The 15,316-nt window shown below is 43.7% G+C and overlaps 1 protein-coding gene across 1 annotated transcript in view; it reads right to left on the bottom strand.

Moving 5' to 3' along the window:
* Nucleotides 1–5,557: 5,557 nt before the first annotated feature.
* LOC110520177 (contactin-associated protein-like 5) overlaps nt 5,558–15,316 on the bottom strand; it is a 61,439-nt gene continuing 51,680 nt past the window's right edge. The window contains exons 18-24 of the mRNA XM_021597311.3: nt 14,126–14,365; nt 12,418–12,642; nt 12,174–12,307; nt 11,453–11,540; nt 9,462–9,665; nt 7,575–7,649; nt 5,558–6,925 (exon numbers count right to left, since the gene is read on the bottom strand). Coding sequence (XP_021452986.3) covers nt 6,690–6,925; nt 7,575–7,649; nt 9,462–9,665; nt 11,453–11,540; nt 12,174–12,307; nt 12,418–12,642; nt 14,126–14,365 — 1,202 coding nt within the window. The 3' untranslated portion in view covers nt 5,558–6,689. The remainder of the gene's footprint in view (nt 6,926–7,574; nt 7,650–9,461; nt 9,666–11,452; nt 11,541–12,173; nt 12,308–12,417; nt 12,643–14,125; nt 14,366–15,316) is intronic.

The raw sequence follows: 15,316 nt of genomic DNA, 5'->3' as shown, positions 1-15,316 counted from the left end.
ACCATCTCGTGCGCATCAGGGAGGGGGACGAGTGGAAGACGGCGTTTAATACTCCGTTAGGGCACTTTGAATACCGGGTTCTTCCTTTCGGCCTCGCTAACGCTCCAGCTGTCTTTCAGGCATTAGTCAATGATGTCCTGAGAGACATGCTGAACATCTTTGTTTTCGTTTACCTTGACGATATCCTGATTTTTTCACCGTCACTCCAGATTCATGTTCAGCACGTTCGATGTGTCCTCCAGCGCCTTTTAGAGAATTGTCTTTTTGTGAAGGCTGAGAAGTGCACTTTTCATGCCTCCTCCGTCACATTTCTCGGTTCTGTTATTTCCGCTGAAGGCATTAAGATGGATCCCGCTAAAGTCCAAGCTGTCATTGATTGGCCCGCCCCTAAGTCACGCATCGAGCTGCAGCGCTTTCTCGGCTTCGCGAACTTCTATCGTCGTTTCATCCGTAATTTCGGTCAGGTGGCAGCTCCTCTCACAGCCCTTACTTCTGTCAAGACGTGCTTTAAGTGGTCCGTTTCCGCCCAGGGAGCTTTTGATCTCCTCAAGAATCGTTTTACATCCGCTCCTATCCTTGTTACACCTGACGTCTCTAGACAGTTCGTTGTCGAGGTTGACGCGTCAGAGGTGGGCGTGGGAGCCATTCTTTCTCAGCGCTCCCTCTCTGACGACAAGGTCCACCCATGCGCATATTTTTCTCATCGCCTGTCGCCGTCGGAACGTAACTATGATGTGGGAAACCGCGAACTGCTCGCCATCCGGTTAGCCCTAGGCGAATGGCGACAGTGGTTGGAGGGGGCGACCGTTCCTTTTGTCGTTTGGACTGACCATAGGAACCTTGAGTACATCCGTTCTGCCAAACGACTTAATGCGCGTCAGGCGCGTTGGGCGCTGTTTTTCGCTCGTTTCGAGTTCGTGATTTCTTATCGTCCGGGCTCTAAGAACACCAAGCCTGATGCTTTATCTCGTCTCTTCAGTTCTTCAGTAGCCTCCACTGACCCCGAGGGGATTCTCCCTGAGGGGCGTGTTGTCGGGTTGACTGTCTGGGGAATTGAGAGGCAGGTAAAGCAAGCGCTCACTCACACTCCGTCGCCGCGTGCTTGTCCTAGGAACCTTCTTTTCGTTCCCGTTCCTACTCGTCTGGCCGTTCTTCAGTGGGCTCACTCTGCCAAGTTAGCCGGCCACCCTGGCGTTCGGGGTACGCTTGCTTCCATTCGCCAGCGTTTTTGGTGGCCCACCCGGGAGCATGACACGCGTCGTTTCGTGGCTGCTTGTTCGGTCTGCGCGCAGACTAAGTCCGGTAACTCTCCTCCTGCCGGCCGTCTCAGGCCGCTTCCCATTCCCTCTCGACCGTGGTCTCACATCGCCGTAGATTTTGTCACCGGACTGCCTTCGTCAGCGGGGAAGACTGTTATTCTTACGGTTGTCGATAGGTTCTCTAAGGCGGCTCATTTCATTCCCCTTGCTAAGCTTCCTTCTGCTAAAGAGACGGCACAAATCATCATCGAGAATGTTTTCAGAATTCATGGCCTTCCGTCAGACGTCGTTTCGGACAGAGGTCCGCAATTCACGTCTCAATTTTGGAGGGAGTTTTTCCGTTTGATTGGGGCTTCCGTCAGTCTCTCTTCCGGCTTTCACCCCCAGTCTAACGGTCAAGCAGAACGGGCCAATCAGACTATTGGTCGCATCTTACGCAGTCTTTCTTTTCGCAACCCTGCGTCTTGGTCAGAACAGCTCCCCTGGGCAGAATACGCCCACAACTCGCTTCCTTCGTCTGCGACCGGGCTATCTCCTTTTCAGAGTAGCCTCGGGTACCAGCCTCCGCTGTTCTCATCTCAGTTCGCCGAGTCCAGCATCCCCTCCGCTCAGGCTTTTGTCCAACGTTGCGAGCGCACCTGGAAGAGGGTCAGGTCTGCACTTTGCCGTTATAGGACGCAGACTGTGAGGGCTGCTAATAAGCGTAGAACTAAGAGTCCTAGATATTGTCGCGGTCAGAGAGTTTGGCTCTCCACTCAGAACCTTCCCCTTAAGACGGCTTCTCGCAAGTTGACCCCGCGGTTCATTGGTCCGTTCCGTATTTCTCGGGTCATTAATCCTGTCGCAGTTCGACTTCTTCTTCCGCGATACCTTCGTCGCGTCCACCCGGTCTTCCATGTCTCCTGTATCAAGCCCGTTCTTCGCGCCCCCGCTCGTCTTCCCCCCCCCCCCCATCCTTGTCGAGGGCGCACCCATCTACAGGGTCCGCAGGATTTTGGACATGCGTCCTCGGGGCCGTGGTCACCAGTACCTCGTAGATTGGGAGGGGTACGGTCCTGAGGAGAGGAGTTGGGTTCCCTCTCGGGACGTGCTGGACCGTGCGCTGATCGAGGATTTCCTCCGTTGCCGCCAGGTTTCCTCCTCGAGTGCGCCAGGAGGCGCTCGGTGAGTGGGGGGGTACTGTCATGTATTGTCATGTTGTGTCTTTCTGTCCTTTCCTTTCACCCTGTCTCCCTCTGCTGGTCGTATTAGGTTACCTTTTCTCCCCCGCTTTCCCCCAGCTGTTCCTTGTCTCCTCCTAACTACCCATTCACCCCGTTTCCCACCTGTTCCCTTTTTCCCTCTGATTAGGTCCCTATATCTCTCTCTGTTTCTGCTCCTGTCTTTGTCGGATTCTTGTTTGTTGTGTTTCATGCCTGAACCAGACTATCGTCATGTTTGCTGTAACCTTGTCCTGTCCTGTCGGAATCTGCCGGTCTGTCTGAACCTACCTATGTTTGGTTATTAAAGTAGCTCTGTTAAGTTAATTCGCTTTTGGGTCCTCATTCACTCACCGTGACAAATAGTATCTCTCTTTTTCAAACAAGCATTGAAGAGCTGGCTACAATTTCAATTTCACCCCCCTGAAAAGATAGAACAAATATTGCAACTAATATTATGGCTGAACTCAAATGTGTTGGTTGATAAAATGCCTGTATTTATTGGAAAGATGTTTGAAAGGGGTATTTTTTTCTTAAATTATATTGTACATTGGAATGGTAGTTATGTCCCTTATGTAGTTATCAGAATTGTACGGAAAGGTCTGTTCAATCCAAGAGTACAACCAATTGATTACAGCGTTACCCCAAAAATGGAGGAGGCAGGTGGCAGCGGGAGGAGGTAGGGAACTGGTCTGTCTGCCCAATATAAAGGATCAAAACTGGCAGAGGAATAAAAATAGCATAAATAGGAAAGCATACTAGTTTCATTTGAGGACCAGGATGTTGACAACTGTGCCATACAGATTGCAAACTAGTTGGGAAGAGATTTTTGATGTACCGATTCCATGGACTTCGTATGATATATAAAACAATGCAAGATTCAAGACTTCGTACTTTTCAGCTAAAAGTATTACATAGAATTCTTGCAAACAACAAAATGTAGAATATTTGGGGCATAAAATCATCAAAGCTCCGCAGATTTTGTTGTGAGGATACAGAATCAATAGACCATGTATTTTGGTATTGCCCTCAGGTAGCCTGTTTCTGGTCACAGGTTCAGGAATGGCTGAAAATGCATAGCATTGATCTAAAATTGACCCTAGAAATAGTACTGTTAGGAGATCTGGAGAGACGGGGTCTGTCAATTACTAATATACTAATACTCTTAGTAAAATTATTTATCTTCAACTCACAATCTGTGGAATCTATTTGATTAGATAGATTGAAATTGTACGTTAAACATTACGGCATAGTTGAAAGATATGTGTTGCGTAGAAACCCGAAGTGGGTGACCAGCAGAGATAGATGGGATGGGCTGAGGGAAGCTGAGGGTTGGTATGTGGAATTGGAGACAAGTGGGAGTGGAGTTGCTGTGTGGGAGATACAATGATGGTCAAAGATAAAAGTAAAACATTTATTAATTAAAAAAGTCAAAATAAATGCATATACACACACTCTCATTCAAATAAACACATACAAGAACACACACATACATGTAATCGTGCCAGGCATGCACACAAACATATACAGTTGGCATTGCTGTTATGATTTTAGTTGTCCTACTTGATGTCATTTATTTTAAATTAATTTTTTTGCATTGTTGTTTTCGTTTTTCCTCTGTCTTTTACTTTTTTCTCTTTAGTTCATTCTCTTGGTTGTATAGCATTGGGGGGTTCTTGGGGGTGGGGAACGGAATACATTTTATTTTTAATTTTTCTTCCTGGGGGGACTTTGGGAGGGGTCTCGCATGGTTGAAGGACAGCTATTGGGGAACTGTGAGGGGATCTTGGAGGGTTCGGGTTCACGTTTTTTGGCCTGGTGGTAAATCGGTCAACATGCCCTTGATCAGGGCATTGACCCTGGATGCTTCTGTGTAAAGAATAAAAAAAGAATAATAATAATAATTGTAAAACATATTTTCAACCTCCTGAGGGGAAAGAGGCGTTGTCATGCCTTCAACAGTGTTGCTGTGTTAATTCCTTAGTGATGTTGACACCATAGAACTTGAAGCTATCGACCCGCTCCACTACAGGATGTGGATCGGCCCATGCTCGGCCCTCTGTTTCCTGTAGTTCACAATCAGCTGACATTGAGGGAGAGGTTGATGTCCTGGCACCACACTTCCAGGTAATTAACCTACACCCAGTATGCTTTTTCATCGTATTCAGTGATCAGGCCTACCATCGTCATGTGGTCAACTTACGTAATGATGGTGTTGGAGTCATGCACGGTCATGCAGTCGTGGGTGAACCGAGAGTACAGGAGTTGAGTAAGCACCCACCCCTGAGGGGCCCCCGTGTTGAGGTTCAGTGTGGCGGATATATATATATATATATATATATATATATGTATATATATATATACTTCCTCCGAAGTTGGTCCCTCTCCTTGTTTGGGCGACGTTCAGCGGTCGACATCACCGGTCTTCTAGCCATTGCCGTTCCACCTTTCATTTTCCATGTGTTTTGTATTGTCTTCCCACACACCTGGTTTCAATTCCATCAATTACATGTTGTGTATTTAGCCCTCTGTTCCCCACATGTCCTTGTCCGGTATTGTTTATTGTAAGTGCTTGTGAACGTTATGTCTGGGGGTTTTGTCCCATTGTATACATTGTTTTTGTTAACTGTGATTTTTATCATTAACACCTCCGTTGTAACACAGTCTTTGCTCCCCTGCGCCTGACTTCTCTACCGCCAGTACGCACGCCTTACATCAACCTTTGTCTTGATACATTTTGATTTGATTGAACTTATTTTACATATACACTGTCAGAGATATATTTTTTAAGCGGCTCATGCCCTAGTTGTTTTATTTCAAACTGACTGTATCAACCCTCCATTGAGCATGTAAAGTGGGGAGTGTTTGTATCTATTTGCCTGGAAGATCACAAGAGGTTAGATGAGGATTTGGGGAATATTACATGATCCTATAATCATGCATTTCATATTATATTTCAATCAACATATTTTAATGTCGGTTACTACATTTCTGAAGATTGGATTGACTTGCAAATCCATATAATTTTAATTGACATCACAGTCAACTGAACTATTCCAAGGGATGTAAGAAGGGAATAAGGTACATTACAATATATCATTAAGAATGTCTTCCGTTTATTAATAAATATACATCTATACAATATACCTGTACAACTGCAACTATACAAATCATAAAGAAGGAACGGTAAATAAATGACAAATGTTGTAATAAAACAATGAGTAAAATCTCATTGTTAGTGGTTAGTAAAGTTTTTCTATAGAGACATCTGATCATTTCTTGTCTTGAGACAACTTCGTGACTTGAATCTTCGCACAACCATGCATTGATTTGAATGGCAAACTTGTAGGCAAATTCCAGTCACAGGGATGTCTCAATGATCTGGGCCAGCACAACTTTTGAAGTGGAACATATACTGTAGTTAGCAAAATACTCCCCTTTGAGCATAATGCATCATTTAAACATAAATTACAGCGTTGTGTAATTACAACAAAATACACCTTTAATTTGTTATAGGTTCGAACAGAGGATGTTTTTACAGTACAGATGGGTCATGTTCAGATGTGTGATTGATTCCCTTATACAACATTCAAAACACAAGTTAACACTAATGAGTTGAAACCAAGTTGTAAAGGGTTGTTAAAAAAATAGGTTAAAACAATATGAAGAGGCACTCTTACAGAAGGCAGTATAGGCCCCTTGCCACACTGGAAAGTTCACAGTTGGCGTCACTTACAGACCTACAGTACGTTCGTATCTTTCCCATGTAATTTAGGACGCTCCACAGAACTCTGTGGGAAATCTTGAAGAATATTGGGGGTTACAAGAATAATGATGTCTTCGGAAATTTGTACACATTCAGTAGGTGTGGCAGGTGACATTCACTTATGTTTCCCTTCCTTCTTTATCTCAGTTCTTACTTCTGCTGGTTGAGAAATGGTTCACAATCACACCTGCATATTCACTCCATATTGTTTAACAGTTCCACCAACCACATAATACACTTACAGCCCTACAAATTGGCTAAACTCGCTGTCCACTACCTACATGTTTTGTAACAATCAGACATTGGCCCTGGCATAATCCCTGTGAAAGGGTATTGGGCTTGGGCTCTGGGTTCTTTTGTTTGTCCGGAATGTTGTCCATGATTCTGCAGCAACATCTCCACTTCCAAATCCACTAACAGAGAACAGGTCTTCCCTGATGACCAAGGGTACTGGAACACTGGTGTTCAGATGTAGTACTCCCTGTTGTCCCTGAGGGTGGAGCTGTGGTGGAGGTGGAGCTCTGTTCGGTAGGCTGATTCTGCCTGGTACGCAGTTTCTCTCCGGTAGGCTGTTTCCAGGTTGTGTCGGTGCTCCTTCTCCTTGATGCTGGCATCTCTCTGGGCTTCCCGGTGTTGGTACAGGAAATGGGTCATCACCGCCACCACACACAGAGTGATGAAGACCACCGCTGACACTACTCCTATGGGGGAGAAATAGCAGTCATCTTTAGTGGATCCTCTATTAGGATAAATGTTTTTCTATGTCTATATTATATCTATTAAGTCATTTCTCTCTCTCTGCATTGTTGGGAAGGGCCCGTAAGCATTTCACTGTTGTTCTACACCTGTTGATTACGAAGCATGTGACAAATAACATTTGATTTGATGGCAATTTGGCTGTTTAGGCTAAGCAAAATGACCTTCCATATCTTTTAACTTCAGTGGCACAGATAATTGTTTGAACTTAAAATCCCTTGACAAAAATGTCTCTCACTAGGAATATATATATATATATATATATATATTGGGCTTATATATATATATATATATATATATATTTTTAGATCAGTCAATCCATTAACTCCATGGCATACAATCATATCTGACTGAAAGTCAATTTACAAGACCTTTTACTTTACAGTTCAAATAACATCGCTTCTGGGTAATTACTTTGGCAGTCTCTCCAGTGCTGGAAATGCCTTAAAACTGTGGCATGTTATCCTATCTTGACAGACACACATTATTCAGAGAAAACGTCTGATGAGAGAGGCAGAGATCGCTGGGGCTCATTTCACATCACACTGACTTTGGCAATTGAGCACTTTAACAACTCTGAATTGGAAAACTCACCTCCAATTACCACTGAGTTGTTTTTTGAAGCCTTCCTTAATGGCCCCTTGCCTCTGCTGACTGTCTCTGAATGATCTACCGGAGGAGGGAAGAGAGAGCAATGAGGAATGGATTAGATCATTGATCTGTCATTTATATGAGAACTGGGTGACCGAAGGATATAGATGAAAAACAAACATATAAGGAAAAGCAACATTCACTTGGGTACCATCATTGTGACAGTGTAAGAATCTGACAGACTGAAAACTCTATCCTGGCTTCGGTGTTGACAAGATTGAAATGTTAAAGTAACTGTGTCCGGTGAAAATCGCACTTTTGAAGGCTGATAACTTATACACAACTAATGTTGACTCTTCCTATACTCACACTTGTGGCCAAAGCATAAATAAGACCAAAAAGTATTGAAAAAAATCCCACCTCAAACTTATCTTAACAGACTGATAAAAAAATGCTTGCTATTTCCACATTTATCATCACAAAACGCTGGCTATCCTGTCATTATATGTTGCCCTAGAAGAAAAATTAACCCTTGCTCACGAGAATAATGTAATAAATCGATAGAATTAATACTTCTATCTAATTGACATTAGTACCGTTTTCTCTGTCATCTCAGCTTCTTTGGTGGAGATGTTTAGGCACCAGGAGAAAATACAAAAAAAATAATAATAATTCCACGGCAACGATTTTCTGTGCAAAATGTCCCAATGACATCGGTTTGACCGGTTGTAAGGAACTAGAAAGTAATACTATCAGCTTTTATGATACTGATAAAGACAATATCTCTACAGATTGTATATAACTGCACATTCACATTCTCTGAAGATGCTGAAAGAAAGAAATCATATTTCTCCACTTCTGTTCCATTGTCAAAATATTAAGGCTATGTGAGAGGTTACAGACCTAAAGTCAGTGTCTAGATTTCAGTTTCCATTTAACCCATCTGAACAGTAGGCTACAATAGGCCTATTTGAGGTCCCTGTCTTGTGACTGTCAAATTTGCATAGGGCCTCACAATCATCACACATAACATAGCCATAACATCACACATAACACTGCTATCATCCTTCTGTACCACTTCACCAACTCTTTCCCAAACATGAGCTTTCAGGCCCTCCCTTCTCTTTATTTCCAACTCTCCATTTCACAGCTTTTTGCTGTTAAAAAGTTAACTTTTTCTGCCTGTTCCTAAATGTATTTGGCGATTGGCGTATAGGCTATTTGGCACACATACAGTCAGGCTCTGAACCTTAGGCTTACGCACTAATGCCAGATAGCCTAAAATAATGAAAGGAACCCTCAATGTAGCCTATAGACATAAATTGCACAATAATTATACATTTATGGATTTTTTGAAGGTATTGCTTTCTCTTCATTCAGCCCGACCGCCCGCCCCACCAGCCTTTCATCCACACAATAATTCATGACCCTAAACCCGCCTGCCCCGCGGATATAATCAAGGGGACTGCGGGTTACTAGTGAACCCATGCATCACTAACACCCACACCATTCTGTTATTGGGGTAGGCCCACACCATTCTGTTTTTGGGCTAGGCCCACAACATTCTGTTATTGGGGTAGGCCCACACCATTCTGTTATTGGGGTAGGCCCACACCATTCTGTTATTGGGGTAGGCCCACACCATTCTGTTATTGGGGTAGGCCCACACCATTCAAACACAGAAAAGCAGCTTTTTAACATACTGTACCTAATTACAATTTTTGTGAAGAAAACATTTGGAAGGAAAAACCATTTCACTCATATTGTAATTAATTATAGCTCATATTTCATAAAAATCTGGAAACACTGGACAGCTACTTTAAATGACATTTTCCATAGTTAAAACTCTACAAGTTAAATACATTACATTTTGAATACATCACACAATACCTGATTGAGAGTGCAATATTGTCAAGTCAGCCAACGTCCCACAGTTAGACTCCACCAAGTGACCCCGGACAGTGACCAATGAGCTGCCACGATTTAGTAGCACTGCCTTCAGTGGAGCCATGTGATTAAACTGGACTGATGACAGACAGCCAATGAAGCCCTTAGATCCTGCCCGCATCACTTCCTCATCCACAGCATCCACTCCTGTAAACAATAAGTAAGGTACTCACTTATTTGTCGATTCATCTGGATGTTCATAAAACATTCAAACATCCACGACTGTCACCATTACAACAGCATCCAACTTGAATAATAGTAATATAATATATGCCATTTAACAGACACTTCTATCAAAAGTGACGTACAGTCATGCATGCATACATTTGACTAATGGGCATGTTGTATAGTATCCCTTATAACAATCTCTCTTTGTCAATGTGAGATATGACCCATTGAGCAGGCTCTCTTGAGACTGTATGAAAATTGTCCCTGCTTGTCGTATTCAACGGGAGAGTCTGTAATTGCATAGGAAATGTATGCAAATGCAATTAGAGCTCCACCATACGTTTATTTAAAGATTTCTCGTCATTTGCAGGAAAGTAATCAATAACGACTGCCACATATGCAGCTAGCATCATGGCTGCTTAAAGCACTTGAATATCACTCATCAGCAATAGGAGAGCTGAGATGCAATTTACGGTTTTGATTTGTGTTAAGGACAAGAGTAGATGGGAATTTAAGATACAACAGAGATGGGAGTGTGCCTGTCATTCCATTAAAGATGTACTATTGTCTTCTTCCTATACAGTACTTTCTATAGTTAAATAATGGAGCTAATCAGACTGGGTGAACATTCAACAGCATCTTCCCTTTAAAATAATATTCTAATCTATAATTACCAGCATACTTCTCATGGGGGACACATTTATTGTAGAGGAAGTAGTTGGCCCAAAAAAGTTGTACAATGATCATCGCCACAATGGTCTATCATTGATTTTTGTTTGTGGCGCTGCAGCATTAATTTTGACTTAATAGATCCCTGGGAGACATAACCCAGCCAAGAAGGTAAATGTCTTTCCTTTGGTCCTTTAGAGAACAAGTGGATGCTGTTGTGCTGTGCTGAAGTCAGATGAATACAATGTGGCTGAGAGTGAGAAACAGCATACCTTAGAGGGAATGTTATGTCCTATATAGTAAAAGCCCTGATTTGGCATGCATAAAGGAGATTTGATTTTGTCTGTTTAACTCTACTCTCATGATTCTTCTTGAGTTTGATGAAAAAGTTGGAAATACAGCAAATTACCATTAGAATGATTAAGGCTGACCGGCTCTAAATATCTTATACATTGCCAATGACCAATGTCCAAAAAAGAATGTTGCTCTCAAAATCTCTATATAAAATGTATTCATCCGTGGGGATCTGTGGTACCTTAATGATAAGATGAATACATTTGTTTTGAAATGCAAATTGTGTTGTCAATTAGCATAGATTTGCTAGTTCCCCAAGCTATTGAGAATCTTTGTTAGACAAATTAGGCTTGATTTACATAAGAGTTCCATTTAGCTTCTGACTAATGCTCAAAGTGATAAGCTTGAGTGCAATACTCCCAAGATTTGCTGTGCGTGCAACATGTGAGACTGATTATTAGACAGATACAATGTCTTGGTAGGGTGGTGATGAGAGTGGCTCACACCCCTCCCCATCTGTTTGTCAGTTCTACAGCAGATGCAAGAAGTGATTAAGATATTTGACCAAATCTCATTTGTAGAATGCCTATAACACATGTGATATCACTGACATGTCTCTTCTATCTCTTCCAGCTTACAAGCTTTGCTTTTATTGCAGACGGATTCTTCTAATCCCTGCCATCATGTCCTAGCCTGTTAATTTCCTCCATGTAGAACAAAAAAAACATTGACAGTAGCCCCCAGTCATGTTGTCATTTCAAACCACATTGACCAACAGGTCCTCATTTCTATGGTGGGCTCACCTGTGACTTTCCCCAAAGTCAGCGATTTGATGGAGATTAACTCTGCGTCTGATGACAGGCTGTACTTTAGGTTCATGTCCTTGTCAATCTAGTGGAGTGGGAGAGGGAAAAAGGACAAGGAGGTGTGAAGAACACATTCAACCACATACAGTATACTTGGATAATCCAACACATTGGCTAGTGTTAGCTACCGTAAAAACATTTTTCCCAACAAGGTATTTGCTCATGGTGACCAAGTACAGTGGAGTTCCTCTCTGCTCACGTCATCTTTTTATATAGCCCCAACTGTTTGAATACAACTTGTACACATCCTCTCTACTCCCCTGCTCCTCACTATGTTCACTCCCCTGCTCCTCACTCTGTTCACTCCCCTGCTCCTCACTCCCCTGTGCCTCACTCTCTTCACTCCCCTGCTCCTCACTCTCTTCACTCCCCTGCTCCTCACTCTCTTCACTCCCCTGCTTCCCACTCTCTTCACTCCCCTGCTCCCCACTCTTTTCACTCCCCTGCTCCTCACTCTGTTCACTCCCCTGCTCCTCACTCTCTTCCCTCCCCTGCTCCTCACTCTCTTCCCTCCCCTGCTCCTCACTCTGTTCACTCCCCTGCTCCCCACTCTCTTCACTCCCCTGCTCCTCACTCTCTTCACTCCCCTGCATCTACATTTCCCTTTGACTCATGCAAATATTAACATCCCATATGTTTATACATCCCCTTCTTTCACCTGTAGGTAGACATCTTTCCCCTGACGGTGGATTCTGATACGGTGGAGGCGTCTATCTGCCAGGCTGCTGGGGCTGGGGCTGAACACATCTGGCTTCCTGTCCACATGGATACTGTACCAGATCTGGAGACTCCCTGTTGATCACAACACAAACTGGGTTAAACTGTCAATTCAGTGGTAAGAATCCTACCTTGATAATCCTACCTTATTTATTGTAGTGAAAAATGAGTAGAGGGGTCCATACCGTTGCGTGCCAGGATGACTGCTATGTACTGCTGGCTGAAGGTGTTGACAGTGAGCAGCATGGCAGGGCTTTGTGTGGTCATGAAGCTGAAAGCTATGTTCTCTCTGGCCCTGCTGCTCTCTCTGTAGTCACTGGAGGTCTTGGAGCTCCTGTTCTGCATCACAGAGAAAGGCTCCTGGAAGGTGTAGGTCACAGACGACTCTCTGTCAAATGAAACAGACACCTCTGCATGGACACAGAGAGAGAGAAGATGGGTTAGGTACTGCATTATATCATGGCGATAGTCCAGCACAATGTGGTCACCTTTTACTTGAGGATAGCCTCAGCCCCAGGGCCAGCAGCATTTATAATATCTGCCATTCGGTTAATATGAAATAAGTTCACCCCCACTCCATGGAAGTGGGAATGAATCAAAGTGGGACTACTGTAATTTAGACCAGTGGAATATTTCAGGCGGGTCTGCTCCATGATAATGGAGGCATAGATTAGTGTGAATGTGAGAGCCGGATCCTCTCAGACAGACCAGAGACAGCAGAGCAGTCATCTCATCCTCTCCCTCTTTGATCTATTTTCCAATCTGCACTCTGAATGCCACTGATCTCAGCACCTCTACTCCAAAACTTCAAGAGCAAGTGAACATCATCAGGACTGAAGCAGCCTAAGATCTTTGCTGTAGTTGAATATTTCACTAGAAAACACAACAAAAATGTAATGTTTTCACCTCTGTCCAATCAAAAACGCATCTTTTGACCAATGGGTAAAATAATACAGTATGTTTAATTGTATGGATACTCCTCTACGGAAACCAATGGTCCACACCTTATGTTTCTATCATAACCCGTTAAAGCGTTTTTGGAGTTTTTACCGTTGTAGGACGGCCAAGATTAGAATGACTAAATCAATGGAGCCCAGAGAAAAGAATGTGGTAAAACATCTGGAAAATACCATTGAGTCAGCTAGACTGGATGCTGTGCGAGAATTAAGGCAAACTTACAGGCTCACCATTCAACTCGTCATCTTTCTTCTCGAAACCGGAGGACATAAAACAATATAGAGATAAGACAGATATCGAATTTGAGACATGACATTTCCTATTTTAGTGTACACTTTTCATATTAATGCGAAATTCCTGTTTAAAAAAAAATATTTATCAGAAAAACAAGCATATCTCTCCTGTCATGTTAATGTTTCTTTTTGTGACCCGCGATAACAACTTTGCAGAAGACCACCACAACATGTAAAATCTTCAAAAGTCGCTGGGAGAAGTGGCACTACTCTGTCAACAGAGCTCGGTGCTTACTATTGGAAGTATTAGCTTACGATTCATAACATGAAGAATCATATTTGTCTTGGTAAAATGTATTTATAACATAAGGTGGACACCCTACTCTGAGCGATGTTAGGTTTCTGTTAATGTAACACAACATTTTGCAACAGATGGCTGTTATGACATCTTACAGCTCTATGCTAATCAACTTCCCCTGATTGCAGCCGATTGCACTTCACTAGGGAACTTTTACACCCACGTGTTAAAAATGATACTTTACAAACAGTGCATGTTTTGTGTGTATACTTGAAGTTACATGTTGCATGTTAGAATCATAGATTCGGTGTCAAAACAGCATCAGAATGATTAGATGAAAGTACGTTACAGCTAAATTAACCCCAAGGCTTAATCTCTATGATGAAGTTACTATAAGATTCACACCTTCCTTGCAGGAGGGTCCTCCGTAAGCAGACTGGGAGCAGTCACAGACGTAGCCACTGTTCTTCTCAATGCACCTCCCTCTGTTGTGGCAGAGACCGCTGGAGTCGCTGCAGTGGCCGGGGCAGCCAACGCTTACCCCCGGGGTCATCTTAGCCCGCTCCTCCAGGTTAAAGGTCACACTGTTTATAGTCAGAGTTCTGATGCATCCCAGGAAGCCACTCTGCCTGGCCGCTGTTCCCCCTGGAGGAGGGACCACAGGTTATAACGAATTAATATGGCATTTCTGTGTTCTAATATGTACAACCAGCTGGCTGGTGTGTTTACGGACATATTCAATCAATCCCTATCCCAGTCTACTGTTCCCACATGCTTCAAGAGGGCCACCATTGTTTCTGTTCCTAAGAAAGCTAAGGTAACTGAGTTAAACGACTATCGCCCCATAGCACTCACTTCCGTCATCATGAAGTGCTTTGAGAGACTAGTCAAGAATCATATCACCTCCACCCTACCTGACACCCTAGACCCACTACAATTTGCTTACCGCCCCAACAGGTCCACAGACGATGCAATCGCAATCACACTGCACACTGCCCTAACCCATCTGGACAAGAGGAATACCTATGTAAGAATGCTGGTCATCGACTACAGCTCAGCATTTAACACCATAGTACCCTCCAAACTCGTCATAAAGCTCGAGACCCTGGGTCTCAACCTCGCCCTGTTTAACTGGGTCCTGGACTTTCTGACGGGCCGCCCCCAGTTGGTGAGGGTAGGAAACAACATCTCCACCCCGCTGATCCTCAACACTGGGGCCCCACAAGGGTGCGTTCTCAGCCCTCCCCTGTACTCCCTTTTCACCCACGACCTCGTGGCCATGCACGCCTCCAACTCAGTTTGCAGTTTGAGATGAAACTACAGTGGTAGGCTTGATTACCAACAACAACGAGACGGCCTACAGGGAGGAGGTGAGGGCCCTCGGAGTGTGGTGTCAGGAAAACAACCTCACACTCAACGTCAACAAAACAAAGGAGATGATCGTGGACTTCAAGAAACAGCAGAGGGAGCACCCCCCATCCACATCAACGGGACAGTAGTGGAGAAGGTGGAAAGTTTTAAGTTCCTCGGAATACACATCACGGACAAACTGAAATGGTCCACCCACACAGACAGCATCGTGAAGAAGGCGTAACA

This window comes from Oncorhynchus mykiss, chromosome 3 (genome assembly GCF_057628025.1).
Source record: "Oncorhynchus mykiss isolate SJ-2025 chromosome 3, ASM5762802v1, whole genome shotgun sequence".
Taxonomy (NCBI): domain Eukaryota; kingdom Metazoa; phylum Chordata; class Actinopteri; order Salmoniformes; family Salmonidae; genus Oncorhynchus; species Oncorhynchus mykiss.
The sequence above is the reverse complement of the archived record's forward strand: the minus strand, read 5'-3'. Positions and strand labels throughout refer to the sequence as shown.